The sequence below is a fragment of the Pezoporus flaviventris genome, unplaced genomic scaffold (assembly GCF_033815535.1).
Source record: "Pezoporus flaviventris isolate CSIRO_AGI_PZ_B2104156 unplaced genomic scaffold, CSIRO_AGI_Pfla_v1 ptg000009l, whole genome shotgun sequence".
Classification (NCBI taxonomy): Eukaryota; Metazoa; Chordata; class Aves; order Psittaciformes; family Psittacidae; genus Pezoporus; species Pezoporus flaviventris.
In genome coordinates this window covers 3,465,331-3,485,794 of record NW_026892557.1, presented here as the reverse complement: position 1 = coordinate 3,485,794, position 20,464 = coordinate 3,465,331, and the positions used below count along the sequence as shown (strand labels likewise).

At 45.7% G+C, this 20,464-nt stretch overlaps 1 protein-coding gene across 3 annotated transcripts in view; it reads left to right on the top strand.

Annotated features, from left to right (window-relative positions):
- DVL1 (dishevelled segment polarity protein 1) overlaps nt 1–20,464 on the top strand; it is a 69,877-nt gene that overhangs the window by 28,468 nt on the left and 20,945 nt on the right. For all 3 annotated transcript variants that reach the window (XM_061450247.1, XM_061450246.1, XM_061450248.1), the window contains exons 3-5: nt 4,679–4,800; nt 9,456–9,568; nt 19,566–19,704. In XM_061450247.1, coding sequence (XP_061306231.1) covers nt 4,679–4,800; nt 9,456–9,568; nt 19,566–19,704 — 374 coding nt within the window. The remainder of the gene's footprint in view (nt 1–4,678; nt 4,801–9,455; nt 9,569–19,565; nt 19,705–20,464) is intronic.

The following is a 20,464-nucleotide window of genomic DNA, read 5'->3' as shown; positions in this document are numbered from 1 at the left end:
ATGCTACTTTCAGGCTCTGCTTGAGCTCTGAATCTTGGTGATGGTGGGTTTGCATTCAGCCCAAGGATAAGTGGGCTATAGCATGGCTTTCTGATGGGATGGGAATAGATGGTACAAAAAGGGATCTCCTGTGTAATTAACAAGCTGAAGAGAGCATCCTGAAAGCTTCACATAATAAAGGCTATAAAGATGTCACTTATGTTGCCATAGCGTGAGAGCAGCGTCTGTTTTGAAAGCAAAGGGGTAGAATGAGCAGTAGCTCTTATCAGAGGAGCAAATTAATCCTGAGAACTCTCTTCCTGCTTCTTAGTATGTAACAATTGGACTGTGTTTATTCCTCAGTGTCATTCCCTCCCTGTTTCTTCCCCCTTTCTCCCATGCATTTGAACTGATATGAATTCAAAACCCAGGCTTCTGGGTTTCAGCTTGCCTGCTACATCCCTGAGCTGAGCTTCTTCCTCCCAATGCACTCAGGAGCATGGTGGTGTTTGTTTTTATCTGTGTGGTCTAGTTAAAGGCTGATCTTCTGCATTGGTGGTTCCATGCTTGGATGATTCATTCTGAACTTCTGCACACTATTGGGGCTCTTGTGTGCAGCAAAATATGACTCCAGTTGTTCCCACAAGCCTCAGTGTTCTTGGAGATTAAGCAAAGCCAAATTCCCTGACCCCAAACTGTTCCACATGGATAAGGATATGGATTATTTCATTCCCATTTACATCCCAGTTCTTTAACCTTTTCCTTCTTCCCCCTCCCAACCAAAAACCTGAGGTCATTTGATCTCAAGCTGAGAACTGTATTCTTTGCTCAGCTCCTTAAATAATAGGAAGCATGAAAATGCATCCTTTTTTTTATGAAGGAGGATATAGAATCGTAGAATCATGGAATGGTTTGGCTTGGAAAGGACCACGAGATCATCCACTTCCAACCCCCTGCCAGGGGCAGGGACACCTTCCACCTCTTTCCCCTTGTGCCGTGTACAGGTGCAGTTTGATTTGGAAACCCAGTCTGCATCTTTCCATCTCGGAACACTGAAGTGGGTCACCCTTTACCTGGCAGCCACAGGCTTCTTAAAGCCTTTTAGCTTCTGACTTTCAGGCTGTGGGAGGTTGATCCTGGTCCGTGGTTGGAGCAAACCCCAAACAACTGTACAGGCAAGGTGCAGGATAAAAGGGGGAAGCCTGATCTACCTGGCGTAGATAATTCCTTGTTATTAAAATAAACAGCACATTCCCAATAGGCTCTCGAAGCCCTTCCAGCAACGTGGAGTCCTGTTGTCTTTTGACAGAATTCCTCATGGAACAAAGAGCCTCATCAGTAAGTCTTTTAGTGCAATTGGGCCTTCGGGAGCAGCCCTCGTGTGGCTAATGGGAAGTGGATAATGGCTCTGAAGCTTTGACTTGGGATTTGAGATGGCTGTGCCTTTATAGGGAATAATGACTTTCAACTTGGAGATGAATGTGGCTGTTGTGAAGTTGCTGTCAAAGATACAAATGGCTTTTGGAGCTATTTCTTTAGTGGCTGTATGAGAGATACCAAGAGCTGCTGCTGCTCTCAGTAACAGCATTTACATATTGTAGTTTTCATGCTGATAGACTAATAAGTGTTTAGCCAGACGAGACTGTGAGAGCAGAATGTACCAATGTTTGCTCTTTCCCTTTCCCAGACTGGTGCTTGTTGGCTGGTGCCTTCAGCCATCCATGTTGAACAGACTGGTTCCTGGAGCTGGCCTAATGCCTGTGAGCTGTTGAGATGTCTGTGAGCCCTGTAAAAGGCAGTTCTTGCTATGATTCATAGCATCCCAGACTGGTCTGGGTTGGAAGGGGCCTTAAAGCTCCTCCAGCTCCAACCCCTGCCACGGGCAGGGACCCCTTCCACTAGAGCAGCTTGCTCCAAGGCCCTGTGTCCAACCTGGCCTTGAGCACTGCCAGGGATGGGGCAGCCACAGCTTCTCTGGGAACCCTGTGCCAGCGCCTCAGCACCCTCACAGGGAAGAGCTTCTGCCTAAGAGCTCATCTCAGTCTCCCCTTTGAGCTACGGATGTGAGGACTTGCTGGAGATCAGGTGCAGTAATGGGAAGACATCAAAGCTCTTCTGACACTCTGAGGGTTCTCTAGCTTGGTGCCACTGTTAGGCTCTGACTGAGGAGCTTCAATCTGGCCTGTGTTTGAGATCCATCCCCTTCCTAATTGCCCTTCCATCCCTTGGATTTGCTTACAATAAGCAGAATGGGCTGGTGTGAAGTTTACTGCTGTTCCTGTGCTAGGGTTTCACATCAGAAGTCCAATTGCTGAAGTGAGCAGTGTTGACACAATGAACTGAACGCTTCTTTCTGCAAGTGAGTTCCAGGATAACTGTTCCTTAGCAGATCCGTGGCAGTGCTGGGCAGCATTCCCTGTGTAATCCAGAAGGCAGCAGGCACTTTTGCACCATGAACAGGCTGCACGTTCTGCTCCCGCAGCACAAAACTGCTGTTTGTGCTGTTGTGAACTGGAAGTGGCTGTGTGGGAATCGCTGGGTACATCAGAAGAACATAGGATTCCTCTCCAACATGCCAGGGCTGATGCGCTTTCTCCACTTCCTCGGCAAGATTTAGTAGGGAATGTTGATGGTAGGACCTCAGTTGAGAAAACAAACAGCGTTTGGGGTGATGGAATGAACTGAATCAACACTTGCAATTAGTTCCCCACTTCTTTATTAAGCTCCTCCATGTGTGCCACAAAGAAGACGTCCACATTTCCCACTGAAATGCAGTGGGGTGGAACCCAGCAGCTGGTTTCCAGCCCCAGGCACGCTCCTGAACAGCACACACAGCACCAGCCCAGTGCAAGGAATGGATTACAGCGCTGCTGCCAGTCAAAACTGCAGGGAAGCTGGGGGGTGAAACGCAGTGATCAGGCTGGCTCCTGGCCAGGGAGCTGGGGTTAACACTGCTTTTCTCATGGAAACACAGGGAGAAGGCTGGAATGTGGCAGTGCATTATCTGCTCCATTCAGTGATGTAACATTGGGGTGGTTTACTCCTAGCATAGCTCGTCAAGGAAAAGGACACAAGTTATCTCAAAGCTGATGGGCTACATGATGTAAATCATTACATATCCTCCTTGTTGGAGGAAATGGGGAGCTCCTGCTAGCGCAGCAAAGCAGGGAGCAGGAATGGTGTATACCCGCACATGTAGCCACGGCAGTGACATGTGTATTGTGTCAGTAAGTGTGCACCCCCAGAATTAACTCCTCTTCTGTCAAACCTTCATCAAATCGGAGGTGTTTTGTGAGGTGCTGGAAAGAGGCAGAGCTGCTAACTCATTATGAAGCTCCAGCTGAGTCTGGAATTCCACTGTGAGCTGTTACGCTGCCTTTCTGATCCTTCTGATGCTGGGGAAGAGCCAGCCTGGCATCCTGCTTAACAATCCTGCTGCATGTGCCATCTTCTACTGCACGGGTTCTCTTCGTGGTGTTTGTGTTCACTTGGCGAGCACCACAAGTTCTGCACTGGCCACTGCATTATCAGGGCTGTTGTGCTTAGGATTTACACTTGCAACCTGAAATACCTTTGTCTAGGATTAACAAGCTACTTGGAAACGGGAGATACTGCTGGTATCTTATCTTGTGTTTGACTGTATCTCACGTTCACTGTATCTGGTAGTGAACTGATCCAAGTTTAAAGTGGTGTGTTTCCTGAATGCACCTGATGGATTAGTATGGATACTTTCTGCAGCCCTCTTCCCTTTATAATGGTAATGGTGTAGTCTGAGGCTGTTTGGGACTCTAATCCCACTGAAGATCAATAAGAAGTGGGTACCCAGTGCTTTATCCTTCAGGAAATCACAGCCCAGGGGCAGTATTCACAAAGGAGTTGCTTTGTTGCACTGGATTTTGCTTTTCAGCAGCACTCCCGAGATGATCTGCAGCCTACATCAGTATGGTGGGTTTGCCTTCATAATAGGTCCTGCATTGCTGAGGCTTCCTCCAGGAGCAGGGAAGCACTAAAGAACCAATATCCACATGTTTTCTAACCATCTCCTGTCAACTTCCCCACCTGAAAGGAGGAAAGAAGCTTTAATTACCAAGTTATTAGGAAAGCTCATGTTCTTTTCCCCTTTGGTGTTTCCTCTGTCACTCTTGCTTTGGTGATAAGAGTTTGAATAATGCAGCTGGCTCCATGTGGTGCTGCGGAACTGTTCTGTCTGCAGGCAGTTCCTTTTTGACAGTCTCTGTGTGTTTGCCTTCTCACATTCATGGTGTAATATACTCTTAGGAGTTAATATACTGTATCCTCAAGGATAGGATCCCCTCCTATGCTGTCCCCTCTCCTTCTCCATCCTGTTCTTTACCAGCTGCCATCTGTGTGATGCTTGTATTAGAATTAGTCCTTGATAAATTAACCAGTTACAGTTGGAGTCTCTTATATAGGGCTGGCTCTCCCACAGCTAAAAATAGAGGGAAGCTGACACGTAGTTGCCTTTCAGTGAAAGGTAATAATCTGTATAATTATTTGAGCATTTATTTAATTAAAGACCTTATAATCATATTATTTAAAGAGACTTAGATGGCTAATTGGGATTGGTAATAGCATATACACCTTCCTCGCCTCTAGGTCACTAGCTGAAGTCTAACTTCTGTTGGCAATGGTCAGAAACCTCTTTATCCACTGTTAATTCTCTTCTCTCTATTGACAGCTGGTCCTGGCTGAAAGCTCCCACTCTGACACAGGCTCCCAGTGCACCGAGAGCCACACAGACCTTCCTCCTCCCATTGAGAGAACCGGCGGCATTGGAGACTCCCGGCCTCCCTCTTTCCAGTAAGAGCAAGTTGTCATCTCTATTTCATTTCATTTTAAAGCCAGAAATGCAATTCCTGCCTGTTCCTATCCCCCATTTCTCCCTGCTGCTGCAAAGCAGCTGTTTATTAGTATTGTATGCTTGTTAGAACTGGGGAATTAAAGAGGAGATGAGAAAAACCCCAACCTGTCATTGTTACAATGAAATCTATAGATCTCATTTGAAACCCACTGTGGAAGAATTAAGTAGACAGGAAGCCCAAAATGCTTTTTGTGGTGTACAGATGATAACTTCTAATTACTGTGTTATGTATAATGGTGTAGTGTGCAGAGCCAGCACAAGACTGATCTCAAAACAAAGCATTTACGTAAGGAATAATGCCTCTTCCATGTGCAGCTTGACCTGCAGATAGCCAGACTGGGAGTAATCTGATGTAATGGTAGCCTTGTCATTTCCTGGTACGTGTACAGAACCAATGTATATCCTTGGAATACCTTCCTTTTCAGGGAGACCCTCTGAATTTACACACAGAGGACTGATTTAAAGCAGGGCCTGGTTCTAGCTGTGATCTTGGTAGATGTTTGGAGAAGGAAACGTGGTCTTGATTTGCCTGGTGGGAGTGCCTGTCCATTGCTTTCTGGGCTGTCTATTGCCCGGAGGAGCCCTTAGTGTTGTGAATGAGTCTTTTACAGATAAATGCCTTCTACAGGGGACCAGCAATCTTGGGAAATACTAACCCTGCCAAACACTTTGTCTTGCAAAGGCTTTACTGCCCTCCTGCGTTCAGCAACTGCTTTCTGCTGCCTGGGAGAGGCCTGTGAGTGCTGTCACGTGGCTGCAAATAGAAGTAGTTCTTTGTCTCCCTGACCTACACCTACATTAACAGCTGTAAAATCAAGCTTCAGTCAAAAATATCATTGCATTGTCAGGTAGGCACCAGCCTGGCTTTGTGGAGCCACTCGCTGCTATCGACTGATGTGCTCAGGCTGATGGAGTCGAAGCTGTGCTCTGCTCATGCACCTGCTCTTCTCCCCGGTATTCCAAAGACCTTGTCTGTATCCTCATGGCATCAGTCAGAGCTGCAAGTGATGGGCTCTTCGCAGAACACAGCAAATCTGGGACTCCTCAGGGGGTGAAGTAACTTACACAGGTCATGCTGAGTCAGGAGCAGCCACACAGGAGGTTATGCTTTCTGGCTTGTGTTCTCTTTCCTAGATAAACCACCTTCCTTCCTTCTCTCTCTTCTTCACCCCTTTTTTCTTCCTTGTTTTGAACTGCCATAGGGAATCTGCCTTGTGGGGAGATCTGCTTTAAAACTTGTTCTCCCTCAGTGTATAATAGGACATGCCAGGACATACGGACATGCCATGGACATGCAGGACATGCCAGGCAGAACTGATGACAATTGTGAAGGCTCCCAGTTGAATGACTTCACGTTTTGCTGTGGTTTGTTGTGTTGTGTTTTGTTTTTTCAATCCAGAAGAGAGCCTAATGATCCCCCAGGTTTATTTCCATGGCACGGAGGCAGAGGATCTCAGTTACTCTGCATGAAGCCCTTTATGCTGTTTTGCTGTTAGAATTTAACATCTGCTCAAGGTTTAAAGATTCCAAGTGATACAGAACCCACTGTTACCTGAAATGAGTTGTTTCTTTTGGATAAACTAAATAAGTTGAGCTCCTCAAGTCTTTTCATTGTGCAACCCTGTAACTTGAACAGCTGTCACTTCAGCATTGCTGTATACTCACACGTTACCTCCCCTTCTGTCAGTGTGATTTACCTTCTTGGTTCCTCACCCCCTGATGGTTTTAAATGCTGTTCAAACTACCAGAGATCTATCATCTCATGTCCTCCTTCAGTGGTGATACAGGGCTTATTTATAGAAGAAGCTCCAGCTGAGCTGGCTGCTGTCTGATTGTACAAGCAGAAATGCTGCTGGACAACAAGGAATACAAGGAACAGATGAAGCAGACAGGTCAGCACCATCCAAGGCAATGAGATCCTTACCTGAGGTTAAGCAGTAATCTCAACTACTGCCTGACAGCATTAATGTTTTCTTTCATCATTGAGTAAATCCAGAGCAAATTTACTTCTCCCCCTCCCTCAATGAGGGTTCTGAACCTCATCCTGTGTTTCATGCTCCACTCCTTCTGTTTAGTGCTGGCTAAATCCATGTTCATCAGAATGGGTGAGGCTGGCCCTGGTTTAGTGGTGGATGTGGACGAGAGAGTGGAGTGTCCTCCCCACTCTTTCCTACACAGCTCTTGGGAATGTGCACTAAAATTGAATTCACTTTGGCTCAGCAAGGAGAGGGGAAACAAGGATGCTGTGAGGTTCCTTTGCCCCCTTTGTTAGGGTATAAAGCACCTTTGGTAGGCGGGTTTAGCCTAGGAAGCAGTGGACGGGATCAGCTAGTCACCAGGTGGTGCTGTTGAGATGCCCGAGAGCCTGGCAGGGTGACCTTAGGAAGAAGCTGTCACTCCTCTTTCAGTTGTACAGGACTGAAACAAGAAATGACAACACTTAAATACTGGTATTTTTGTAGCTTCATTGGGGCCTAAAATATGCAGTCAAAACCAACCAGGATTTCTTAAGTGCTGTGGTGGGCATGTCAGTGCATCTCATCGGTGCAAAGGAAGAGTGTGGGTGTGTGAAGGCTTTTCAGCACCTCTGCCACATAACACTAGACACATGTGCTTACACATAGACCAGTTCTGGGACCAGCTTCCACAGAAGCCCATGGGACCAGTTGGTAGTTGAATTCCCTGTGTAAAACATGCATGGCAGCATACTCCAGCCTCCTGGAGCTCTAGGACAGATACATTAATGACTCTGGTGCTTTGGTGTAAGTATGATGTGCCATTGTGCACTCTATGTGCAGAAGTAGGACATGCCAGGCGTAACTAAAAGTGAATTGGGACTCCCTTTTAAATGGGAAGAGTATGACCAGCAATACTTTGTAAAGCAGCTCTCCTTTATAAAGGAGATCTTTCACAGCAGAGCATCTGCCTGTGTCAGGTCATGCACTGTTATATATTCAGGAGCTTTAAATCAGTTTCCACTATTTAGTCCATTAAAATGAGCTGTGGCCTTTGCCAGAACTGCAAGAGGCTTCTCTTACTTCCTCCAAGGTAGCTTATTCAGTGTCAGAACAGCAGAGATACATAGCACAGATTGAGCCTGAGGGGAAGACTAAATAGCTGAGGTAGTTCTGTTCAATGGGGTGGAAAAAGAGCATCTCCATCTTCCCCTTTCCTCCAGCCAGCTCTGCTTTAACATGACTGGGGTTTTTTCCTCAGCAGAGATGTTGAAGCAGATGGTTGCAGGTAAGTGTTCACACATATTCAGTGTTCTGTGTTACAGCCACTGCTCGTGGTTAGCTGCCTCGACTCCTGGAATTGGAAGTGAAAGGCACTCTGGTTTATATGAACTGAGCAGTGGTGGCCCTTCCTCAGTGCTTGGAAGTTCAGGAATACGGAGCAGTCCTTGCTGTTTGTTTGGATTCATAGCAGAACGTGGCCCTAAACCACAGGAACAAATTCCCTGCTGCCTCCTTGAAACCTTTTGTTCTTGATTATAGTAGTGAGAAGGTGACCCTCAGGAGAGCCCTCACAGAGAAGGAATCCTTCATGGAAGAGATGTGTCCACTGAGTTTGTCGTCAAGATCTTGCAGTGCCCAAAGCTCACTTGCTCATAACAGCCCTTCACTACTACCTTAATACCATGCTGGTGTATCTGTGTGGCTTTCACATGTTGAGAACAGGAGGAAAGGACTTGGGGTTGATTTGTGCATTTCGCAGACATGCACTTAAATTGTTCTGAGCTTTGCTGGGACTTGTAGGACTTCAACCTTGAAGGTCAGTGCTCTCTATTAGAAGTAGCCATGGTGAGCTATAGCTTCTGCCCTTTGGCTGCATAGCCAGCTTGGGTTATTGTCAGGAAAGCAAAGCTGCTTGAGGTGAGCAAGCACTTAAGGAAGTGAGTTGAAACACTGGCACTGGTATGGGTTGTTATAGAAAAGGCAGTTCAATTCACAGGCTGGAGAATAACGCCTGATAGAGCATGTTGTCTCTTGGCATTACTAGAAGAGCACATACACATATGTATTTCTTGGCTCTGTGATCTTAAGGTTGAGCATGGGAGGGTTTGATTGATGCACAGGAACCTGGGGTGTTTTGGAGGCTGAGATGGGTGTGAGGATCAATAAGGTTTGTTCTTCCAAACACCAGTGTTTGTTCTTCCAAACCCTGCTTGTTCCTGGGTTAGGCAGATAAGCTGCAAATTTATGCTATTAAAATAGCTTTAATAGCATGAATTTGGGACTGTGCTGTATTAGCAGCTGAAGCTGTCTTGTAGTCAGTTGTCACCTCAGCACATGTTAAAACGATCCCTTCTCTTAGCCCATAAGCAGGCTTTTCCCTATGGAAGTTTCATGCAACAGTCTTGTGGCAGCCTTTTCAATGTCATGCTGACACTACCTGTGTCTCAGAGCATTGATCCTGACCTGTGTGTTCACCCTTCAGGTGGTTTTGGGGTGAGCAGAGCAGTGCTGCGGCAGGACTGCAGCTGACCTGTGTCATGGGTTTGTGGCTTCAGTCTGCTCACGACTGCAACAGTTTGTATCGGAAAGAAAAGAAGAGATGACTCCGGTGGTTCTTCCTCTTTGTTCTCTAACAGCCCCAATGCTGCCAGCAGCCGGGACGGCCTGGACAATGAAACAGGAACAGAGTCAGTTATCAGCCACCGACGAGAGAGGCATCGGCGGAGAAACAGAGAAGGGCACGAGGATGGTGAGTCCTGTCCCATTTCCCCTCTTTTTCCTATAGAAAGAACGATTTTGATGGTGATCTTTCAGAGCAACAACTGCTTCTGCATGAATGCTGCAGAGCTGTGTCTGCAGTCGTGCTGTTACCAGTTGAATGGCACAGTTAGATAATTGCTTTGAAGCTCAGTGTTTTCTAAGAGGTCTGAACAACCTACAGTAAAATGGCAGAGAGATTCTTTTTCCCAATATGCATTCTGTAGCATTAGAAGATGCTAGAAGATTTTAGGCTGAGAAAGTTGGGGCTGTTCAGCCTGGAGAAGAGAAGGCTGCATGGAGACCTCATAGCAGCCTTCCATATCTGAAAGGGGGCCTACAGGGATGCTGGGGAGGGACTCTTCATTAGGGACTGTAGTGGTAGGACAAGGGGTAACGGGTTCAAACTGAAACAGGGGAAGTTTAGATTGGATCTAAGGACGAAATTCTTTCCTGTTAGGGTGGTGAGGCACTGGAACGGGTTGCCCAGGGAGGTTGTGAATGCTCCATCCCTGGGAGTGTTCAAGAGCAGGTTGGACGAGGCCTTGGGTGATATGGTTTAGTGTGAGGTGTCCTTGCCCATGGCAGGGGGGTTGGAACTGGATGATCTTAAGGTCCTTTCCAACCCGAACTATTCTGTGATTCTAAGATGATTAGCTCAGAGAGGGAAAACATCACCCAGTGCTGAGTCCACTACTCTCATGGCTGGGCTGTCTCTGTTGCTGAAGTTTGCTCATGTAAAGGTAGAACAGATTATCTGTAGGATGTGTTGGGAGTTTGCAGTGTGGGCAGTTTGAGTCTTGGTATTTTAACATTGCAAGGGCTGGGCCAAAATCCTCTGCAATAATTCCAGTTGATTCTTGTCGTGGTTTAAGCTGAACCCAGGACAGTTCTCTAGGCTTGAATCAGCAGGAGTGTTTTATACTGGTGGAACTACAGCACATTGGCTCTGAGGATCTTTTTAGACCCAAAGCACCCAGGTAAATACAGAACTCCATCTCTTGCCTCTAGTCTGTACATCAAAGTAATCTTGGTCTTTTCATTTGTTGCCAGACAGGAATTTCTAGGCTTAATGAAGAATTAATAGGTGCCACCCATTGAGTTTAAAATGGTCCAGAATATGGAATGCTTGCGCCCAGGAGATGCCATCGCAGGCTTTATTCTCCACCCACCAAAGTATTTGCCTCCAGTTAGAAAACCAGAAGTCATACATATACTGTGGGTTAGAAGCAGGGGTCTGTCTGTTCATTTAACCCTTTCCAACCTGTAACTGGCTCAGAATGAATGGAAGTTGCTCAGTGGGTGGAGCAGAGCTGCCTTTGCATGATCCTGACTTCAGATTCCTTTGGGAAGTCATAGAAAGAGACAGAATCTTCTAATGGTGGTGTGTTAAACACTGGTTACAGGAAGAATGTGGAAAGGTGATTTGTTTTTAACACTAAACTAGTGCCAGTGCAGGTTTTACCATGGACAAAAGAGCTGGTTGTTGAGCTGCTGGTCTAAGACCCTAGTGTGGATTGCTCATATGGAACTGTTTGAGCACAGGAGTTTCTGCCTTTTGGAAACCACAAGGCCAGTTCTAGAAAACCAGGACTCAAACTAGTTCATACTTTTCCCTTTAGAGAGAAATACTCTTTCTTCTCTCAGCCTAAGCTGTGCTCAGGCAAGAACATGTCTCTTGGTAACACAAACATTACCTGTTCTCCAAACAATTTAGGCCTCCTACCTGAAACAGGCTATGTGTATGGGCATAAGTGAGTTTTGTTAACGTGAGTAAAGCAAGGACAACTGCTGGAGCATTTTGGTCTCATGAAATGTATTATTTCATGCCCATAGTGTTTCTGTGGTCATAATAATACTTTACTTAAAGCCCCAAACCCCCAGTGTGTTATTTTCAGTCAAAAGCATGTCTCCTAAGTGCACAGCTCAGCACTATGTCCTGAACTGCCACTGAAAAGGATTAGAAGTGAAATAACCTCATCCTAGAGAAGGATTTTAAGGCCTTTTCAACATCACACATTAGCAGGGCTATTGGTTTCTTGAGCCTTCATGTTTTCTTTGTCTGGAGCACAGCTGGATGTAAAATAGGGGCACAGTTATAGGGACAAGGGTGGAAGAAGGGCAGCAAGGTTGTGACACCCAGTTCACAGGCGTTTCAGGGGCAGAAGCTGTGTGCTCCCTTGTCATCATGAAACAGGGGTAACCCTGCCTTCCCCTGCAGAAGGAAATGTGTTTGATCTTATCCTCCAGAGACTTGCTTAAATAACACCAAAATTACAGCTCCCACAGCTCCCAGAGAGGCAGGATGAGGGATCTTCGTTGGAGTACTGCTTTACTCATTGGTTTGTTCCATAGGAACAGAGTAACCAAGGCATATGTGCCGTGCAGTCAACTCCCCAACTGTACAACAGCATGTACCGTGTTTGTAACTGAGCTCATTCCATTTTGATTCACTTTGGATTTGATTGAGTCATTGAGTTTTGATCTGAAGAGTGTAGGTGACAGTAAACTAACCAGACTCTGTGATGGCTGGTGATTAACAGTGCTACCATGGGAGGATGGTTCACAAATGCTAGCCTGTGTGCTTTGCTTCATTGTTGCAGGATTACTCATCACAGGAATACTCTTTCTGCTGAATTGCTAATGGGCAATTAGAGACATACACACAAAAGCCATTGTGAATATTGATGGCAAACTGCAGGCAAGAAGATGTGGGACACACCTGGTAATCTGACAGGGTTTTCACACCTCTTGCCATTAAAAATACAAAAGGATTTTGCAGCGGAGAGGCTGTGATTTACTAGAGCTGGGATTTGCTGTGATAACAACAGAGGCAAGGGAATTTGCAAGCTCTTCCACCCATTTCCCATAAGTTATGCTGCTATATGCAGAGGCAGTGAATAGCTGTGGATGCTTTTGTGTTTGTATCTGCTCTGGCTTCAAAAATATACCCATAAAGAGAATGTAATGTGATGGGTTCAGGCACATAATGAAACTCCATTCAGCCATCTGTAGTTGGAGGTACATGACATTCCAGGTGCAAGCACTAAGAAAATCATAAGAGAGACTGATCTGGAAAACTTAAAGTACATTTAGCATTTTCTTGGTGAGCTGTCTGCTGGAGATAGGGAATAAAATGAGTAGGGGTGTTGTTTCAAAGGAATTATCACCCTGGATCTTAATCTACTTGAGAGAGAGGAGGAACTTTGTATCTGGTGTTAATCTGTCCCATGCCAGTGTCCAGAAGTCTGTCTTTGGGAGCATTATACAGCTGATGGCATCAAGGAACAATCACAAGTGATTTGGCCTAGCATGAGTTGTCCTTGTCCATGGAGAATGGGAGGAAGGCTTGCCAGAGGGGCAGGCATCAATCCCTCTGGAATTTCCTTCCTTTCCTACTGCAGATGTCCAAACACACAGCATCAGCAGAGCCGGCCTCATCAGCCATGGAATGCTCTTGGGTATGTTGTTAGCTCTTTCATCACTTAAGCACCTGCTTAACTTAAAGGAAGTGTGCTCAAATCCGAGTGATTTGGGTTAACCTCAATTATGGAGTTGAAGTATGTGCTCAAATTGAACTCAAATGCCTAGTAGGTGCTAGGGGAAGCTGCTTCCTGGACTTTGCTCCAGGACCTGATTTACAGCTGCCTGAAATCTAAGGAAAGCTTTACACTTAGGTCCTTCCTCTGCCAGAGCTTTGGTTATTTGTGCACCCATGTGCTACCTGTACAAGAACACTTGGTCTGCAGGGTCTCCAGCTTCTCCTTTTACTGTGTTCCTTTTCAGTAGGTTTTAATAGACCATTCTCTGCTAATGGGAACCAGAACGGGTGCATGATATCCCTTCTGCAAGGCACACCCTAATTCCCATCCGCAGATGCTCACTAAAGCTGGGGGAACAATGAAGGCTCAACAAGCAGAGATGGGATTTTCCCCGGGGAATTGCCTAAATTTAAATCCTCTGCATTATTCTCCTACTTAAAGCAAGAGGTTTCACACCAGGAGTGCAAGTGGAGAGGGATTTTTGCTCTGACACTGCTGTTATATTCTCATGGAGGTTAATAAAGTGAGCTAGTTGAGAAGGATGAGCCCCGTGAGGGCAGCATGAACAAAGTTACCTTCTCTATGTGTGTGTGTGTATATATATATTTTAAGGTATAATGATTTATACTGTGGAAGCTGCATATGCAGAGAAATGACTGGGGGGGGGGTTCTTGGCTTGGTTTCTTTTTGGAGAGGCTTTGTATCTGAAGATGCTTTTGTATGAATTGGGGGATTTGTCTTTTCCTGATCAACTTTCACACCTACAGAGCAAATCTCTCCCTGGCATTAGCTTCCTATAAAACCAGTCTGAAAGAGCTGAGCTGTCAGAATGATGGAGCTGCACCATAACAGTCCTCATTGCTTTGGAAGGTTGGCAAAGTCCTATGAAGTAAGCGTGGAGTGAGGATCTCGATTAGAAAGGTGGGAGGTCTGCTTGGCACATGTTCCTGGGACCCTTGCTGTGGGGAACAAAGCTCCCACATCAGCATCGCAAGGAGGAGTGGGGAAGGGGGTTGTGGAGGCTCTAATTAGGGATGTAATTAAGGGACAACTTTTCTTTGGCATTGGAGGATGTTTTATAGCTACTGGTTGGATTCTGACAAGCCTGCAGGTGTCAAGTGTCGGCAGCAGTGTTTCAACACTTGAGTGTGCTGTGGGGGGAACGTCACTGTTGTGCAGGCACTGAAAAATGCTGGATAATGCCCCATGTTTTGAGAAGCTTTTAATGTGGACACACTTGTAGATCCCTGAATGTTTGGGAAGAGGAGCTGTTGCCAGCTTCCAGTCCTTGCTGTGGGATGTGTGTGCCAAGGACTGTGAACAAAAAGGGCTGGGACTGCAAAACGACTGCAATGGGAGTGCTGGTGGTGGTGGCTGAAAATATAGTTCTCTGCAGTTGTTGCTCTTTACAGACTCTGTCATGTATGAACAACTGTGAGGTGGTTGGTGAGAGCCTGGAGGTTTGAAGTGGACCGGGTGGCTGTGCATGGGATGCTGGCAGCATGCAGCTGGGTGCCTGTGAGAGCAGGAGCTTTGTTACTGGTTGTCATCTGAAACTGAAAGAGGGGAGATTTAGATTAGGTATTAGGAACCCTGTGGCAGGAGGTTAGAACTGGATGAGCTTTAAGGTCCCTTCAGCCCAAACCATTCTGTGATGCTTCTATGATCTGTCTGTCCTATGGCAGTGTCTAGAAGCCTCTCCAGTAGCACTGCAGTGTGAGCAGCGAGGCTGTTTAAGGGCTCCTCAGAACTTCAAACACAAATGAGGATATAGGGGTGCAGCACATGGGTGGGTATGAGCATAAAGCAGGAGTGGACAGTGTCATACTCATCATCCTTCCCTGTTCACATAGCGGGGACTCTGGCCCTGCACACAACAGCGAGTGCACAGATGGGGTTTTCAGTAACGTGTTTCCTGTTAATAACCAGGAAAGCCTTTTTGCACTGGTGGGGATTGGAAGCTCTGTTGTTGTCTCTGTTAACTGGGAGCTTGGCTGTGACTTCTTCCCTCGATGCTCTCACCTTTGTTCTCGGCAGTGTCACGGAACCCTCTTTACAGCTTCCCTGAGCAGATGCTGCTCCGCTCTCTTCCACTCTCAAGGCTTATTTGATTTAACACTTTGATGTGCTTTTGTCCCTCAGGCAGGGCCTACTGTGCTGTTGATAAAAGTCAAGGAGGACACGTTTTACCCTCCTAGGCTATGCTTTATTCTAATCTCTGTGACACATTGAAAGGCTTTTGTCAGATGCCCTCAGTGAACTCTGTCATCCTCTAATGAAGAAACAGGAACAGGGGTCAGCAGGCAGGGAATCACTGGTTATTAGTGCATCAGGCATTGAATCAGAGCAGAGAATGATTCTTGTTTAGACCTAGGACTTGCATACCTGGGAGTGTTTTATGAATAAACCCCTTACAATCATGGTTTGTAGAAGTACTCACTCCATTATAATGGGTCCTGATCCCTAACCCCCAAAACAGTGTTGGCTAAACTAAGGGAAAAAAGCTTAGAAACAGGGATTTTAATTGGGTAGAGAGAAGACAAAACTTTATGGATTTAAATGTGCACCTTAAGTACACAGGAAGCCTTCCCTGTGACTTCAAGGTTACCTGGTGCTGTTTGGGAGGTATAAAACATTGCTCAAACTGAAGTGTGTTTGCATCTGAGAAGATTTAGTTCCTGCAGGACACATGGAGTTGAACCCAGTTGTTTCTGTTTAAAGTTGAACAGAGAAGATGTAGCTGTAAGAAGGGAAGGGAAAAATGTAAACAGGAGGTGTTATCAGTATAGAGAGCTCTTCTCATCCAGTGCGGAAGCCAGCTGTGGTTTAGTTGGAATATCTAAAAATATGGATGTTGATCTCAACTATCAGTGCCTCTTCACATCTGCAAAGTGAGACTAAAAGCCCTTCACATCTGTTCACCCATTCTGGTTCCAGCTGAATCCAGCTGTGCACTGGCTTTGGGAGTGCTCAAAGAGGAATTCACTTCCATTCTTGGTTTAGATTGACTGATAGAAGAAAAGCCATAAAGTGAAGGTTTTGATTTATGTGTGTAGGCCAACACATTGCTGATCAGAAGCCTTTAAATACATATCTTTGTACAATAAATGTATGTAATTCTAATGACATAATTATGGTAGTATGTTTAATTAAGTCTCTATAGAAAAGAGTTAAGGAGGAAAAGGGAGGGATTTAGATCTGGGTTTCCCTTTGTTGGGGTCTTTTTGCATCTCTGTAGCAGGACTGAGTTTGGTTGCTTGGATGTACCAAGCCGTGTCTCAGAAGGCGCAGGCGTAGGGTCCTGTTCCATTTCCCTCTCTAAATCCATCAGCAGTGGTTTGGGTGTTGCTTTGGCTCTTTGGAACGGGCTTGAAAGGTGCCAGGGAGTTTCTGCTGACGTGGTATTTGGACCCGGCAGCAGCGTTCAGGTACAGGCAGGGAGAACGCGGGTCAGACTGAGCCACGGCAGACAGGCAGACAGACCATAGTCACTGCTGCCGTGCTCCAGCTTGCCCCTGCCTTTCGCTTTTGTTATACCTAATAGTTGTGAAGAATCCAAGGGCTGTCTGAAATACCATATAAACTTGTGTCTTGTCTTCTCAGCAGTGTATGACACCCACTGCTGTGGTCTGATTTCTCTGGCAGTGCTTTACATGAGAGAAGTCGCTTTCCTTCCCCATTAGATGTGATGGGACAAAGTTTTATTCACTGGAGGATCAAAAGGGTTTCTGTGAGGCTGAAGCTGACCGTGGTGTGGGGAGGGACGGGGTGAACATCATTTGACATTAGGGTGATGAACTCTGCCAGGAGCAAAGGTACATGGTCAACATGCTGCTCCCTGTGAAGCATTACACTTCATAGAGACGTGCTATAAACCACATTTATACCAAAGCAATCCGTAATAACCAAGACAGCCTCTGAGTCGGGTGACCAGACTGACCTGGGTAAAGTTCTTATTGACTTTTTGAAGAGCTCAGGTCAAAATCTTGACCAAATGTGGTAAATCTGTATTAAATGTAGCTATTTGAGGTGCTAAGTTAGCATCTGTGGTAACACCACATGAGAATGCTGAGACCATTGTAATATTAAACCTGGCTGCTGTTAATGACGCTAAAAGCAAACACTCATTTAGACGAAGCATCATCATCTTAATCCCTTGGGCTTGTGAGGAACAACTCAAGAAACGCTAATGGAAAACTCCCAGGGAAACAGGGAGTTGGAAAAGGTTTATGGCACCATTGTAATACCGCTTGGAAGGATTATCTTTGTACATGTCCTGTCTTAACAAATTAATGGCATATTGCATTTGGGTTGTGCTGCTCCCAAAGAACCAGGGGTTTTTATTCTTGGGTGAGAAATTCCTTCAATTCTATCTCAAAAAAAAAAAAAGAGGAATTTAATGGCTGTAAGCCCAGGTATTAGGATCTGAGATCCATTTCTGTAATACATTAAGAGATAATCTAAAAGAAACCCCAAATCAGTATAATCTCTACTAGTCTGACTCCATTCTAAAAGGTTATTATACAAATTTCAAAGGTCTCTCTATGTGTGGTTTATTGGGCTAAAGAGAGCTATGTCCTATTACAGGATCCCATTAAAATGTGGCTATAAAATGCTTGGCTTTTGAGAACTGATCCATGCAGGAGGGTGCCTTGTACCCAGCGGATATGGTTACAAAGTGTGTTGTGGAAATGGCACAGTCAATGCAGTGATTTTTGTCCTGTTTCCCTAGTCCTTCAAGATGCTCACAAGATGCGCTGCCTCTTGGGCACAGGCTTCCATGGGACTATGTCCTGGAGGAAAAGCATGCTAAAATACATGTTTTTCATAGGCTTTGAGTCTTCAGGAATGCAATTTTCCAGTGTCCCAGCAGAGCCCTGAGCCTCTTTAAGTGGGCACGGAGTGGGCAGGAGAATGGTCACTCCCACGTTGTTGAAGTGTTTTGGTAGGAGCCAGCCACAGCAGGAGAGGCAACAGGAGCTCCACTCACAGCAGCGGTCCCCTCCGAGACCCACTGCCCATAGGAGATACTGTCCCAAGTGGCCTCACTCCCCGATGAGGCCATTGGAACCAGTCAGATGCTATCCAGAAGCACAGCCCCTCGTGTATCGCTGTAGGTATTAACACTCATTTCAGCTGAAGTTTCTAAGCGGTCAGTGCCTTATTTTGTGCAGGGAAACTCAGGTACTTGGTGTAAGAATGAGGTAACACACACTGGATGGAAAGGGCATGTGAAAGTTTGAGTGGTTGTTACTGGGTTTGGGGACCTTATGTCCATACTGATGTATTATAGTGTTGAGAAGATCCTCAGCTGGATGCTCCTCTTCTGCCTTGTTGGATCCATTACTCTTGAGTGTTCCTTGGGATTTATAGGCTGCAGTGCTGACTCTGTCCTTGATTTCTTGGGCACAAGCTCTGTTACCATACGGAACTGGGACCTTACATCTCTGTTGTCCTCAGCACTGTTGTTCTGTAGGCCCTTGAGTGAGTTTTACAGCACAGTTTGCAGTGTTCCAGCCACGTGAGTCCTCAGAGATAATACTGAATTCCCTGGGGGACAGCCTGGATGAGCAGCTGGGGTTGAACATTCAGGGATATCAGCCTGTCTTTGAAGTCTGTTATGTCTATTTCCTGACCAGGTGCCTTATCAAACTGAGCCTTTCTTGGTTCAGGGAAAGGAATTCTTGGCAACATTGAGCACTTAGAGATTATGGCTCTTCTAATGAGAGGTCCCTGGAAGGAGGCAGGCAGAGGAGTTTGCTTTGCAGAGGGAAGTACATAAAATACCTCCAGAAAAGGATGAATCACTGCTGCCTTCAAGTAAATAGCGTTCTTACTGAGGGGGATATCTGCATTATGTTTGTGTGTCTGGGATCAGTAAGAAATTGTTCTGAAGCATCTTATGCGTGTGGAATGGTCAAGACAGTGTGACTTTGGTATAGCTGTACTGCCCAGACAAGGTGGTGTAGGACAGGAACACGAAGCACAGGTTGAGGGATAAGTGGTTTTGTGGGTGAGATATTAATAGACTTCACCAAGGAGTGTTATTTAATGTTTTCTCTGCTGCTAGGCCTGTCCATACCAAACTTAAACTGAGTTATCTGCTGCTTTTCCAAGGTCTTCATATGATATCAACCTCCCATGGCCATTCCAGTTGATGTGCTGATACCATTTCAGTACTTGTTCATACTTGCTGCTTCTTCCTTGATCTGTTTATGGTTTGCCCATGAACTGAGCCATAGGCAAATGAAAAAGGAAGGTAGGCAGGGCAGTAAGCTTTCCAGCTGCTGAATGAAACCAGGGTCTGCGAAGAGCTTGGTTCCAGCATAAGAATCATTCTGCAGAGCTGTCTGGAGCTGGCAGTGTGAGTGCTGTGTTACTCACAGGGCCACCTCTTCCTTGCTCTTCCTCTTTCCCTGGTAAAACTCCATTGGTTTTGTTTTCCAGTCCCTCGGATCAATGGCCATCCGAAACTGGACCGGCACCGTGAGCACCCTCCTGGCTATGACAGCTCTTCGACCATGATGAGCAGCGAGCTGGAATCCAGCAGCTTCATCGACTCTGATGATGATGACAACACAAGCAGGTAGGGCATTGGCACAGTGGCTGAGCTGTTAAACATGGTTTGCATTTGCTTCCCAGCCATTCTGCTGTGTTTCCTGACAGCTTTCCTGAAACACGCTGATGGATGTTTCCTTTTTTATTCCTGCTGCGTATGATCTGAGCACAGATAATTTCACCAGTAGCATCATGTCGTATGCAGTCACTGCTCTGAGAAACCAGTTAAGTTATTGGGGTCACTCTCTAAGCTGCCATTAAGAGGAAAACTCTGTTCCTGGTCTTTCCTTTTAATAGCAAGAATGATCAGATTTTAAGATCAAAGCCATGTGCAACTGTCTGCCTATTTATAAAGTGAGGGTGTGAATATTGTAACAAAACACCTTCAGCAGAGATTCCTAATAAGTACACCCTTCACTAAAGCTGAATGCTAAAGGAGTTCCTATGTAATTGCATAGTCTGAGGCCTATGAGCAGTACAGGAACTCATCCAAGTTAATGCCATTGCAAAGGCAGGCTGGGATGCCGCGTGTTTATGACTTCTTCATTACTGTTTTCTTTTTGTGCAGGCAGAATGTGAATTATTCCTTGCTTTTTACAATAAAAAAAGCTCTGCATGTCAAGACATCCATGTTAATATCTAAAGATACTCTTTGTCATTCCATAAAAGGTTAATAAGATCAAAATACCTTTGTAAGGATGTAAACTCAATCAAAATGAATATTCTTCCCTTTCCTGGCAGCAGTGACAGTGTTCCCTGAACACTGTCTCTATGTTGTTCATCAAAGT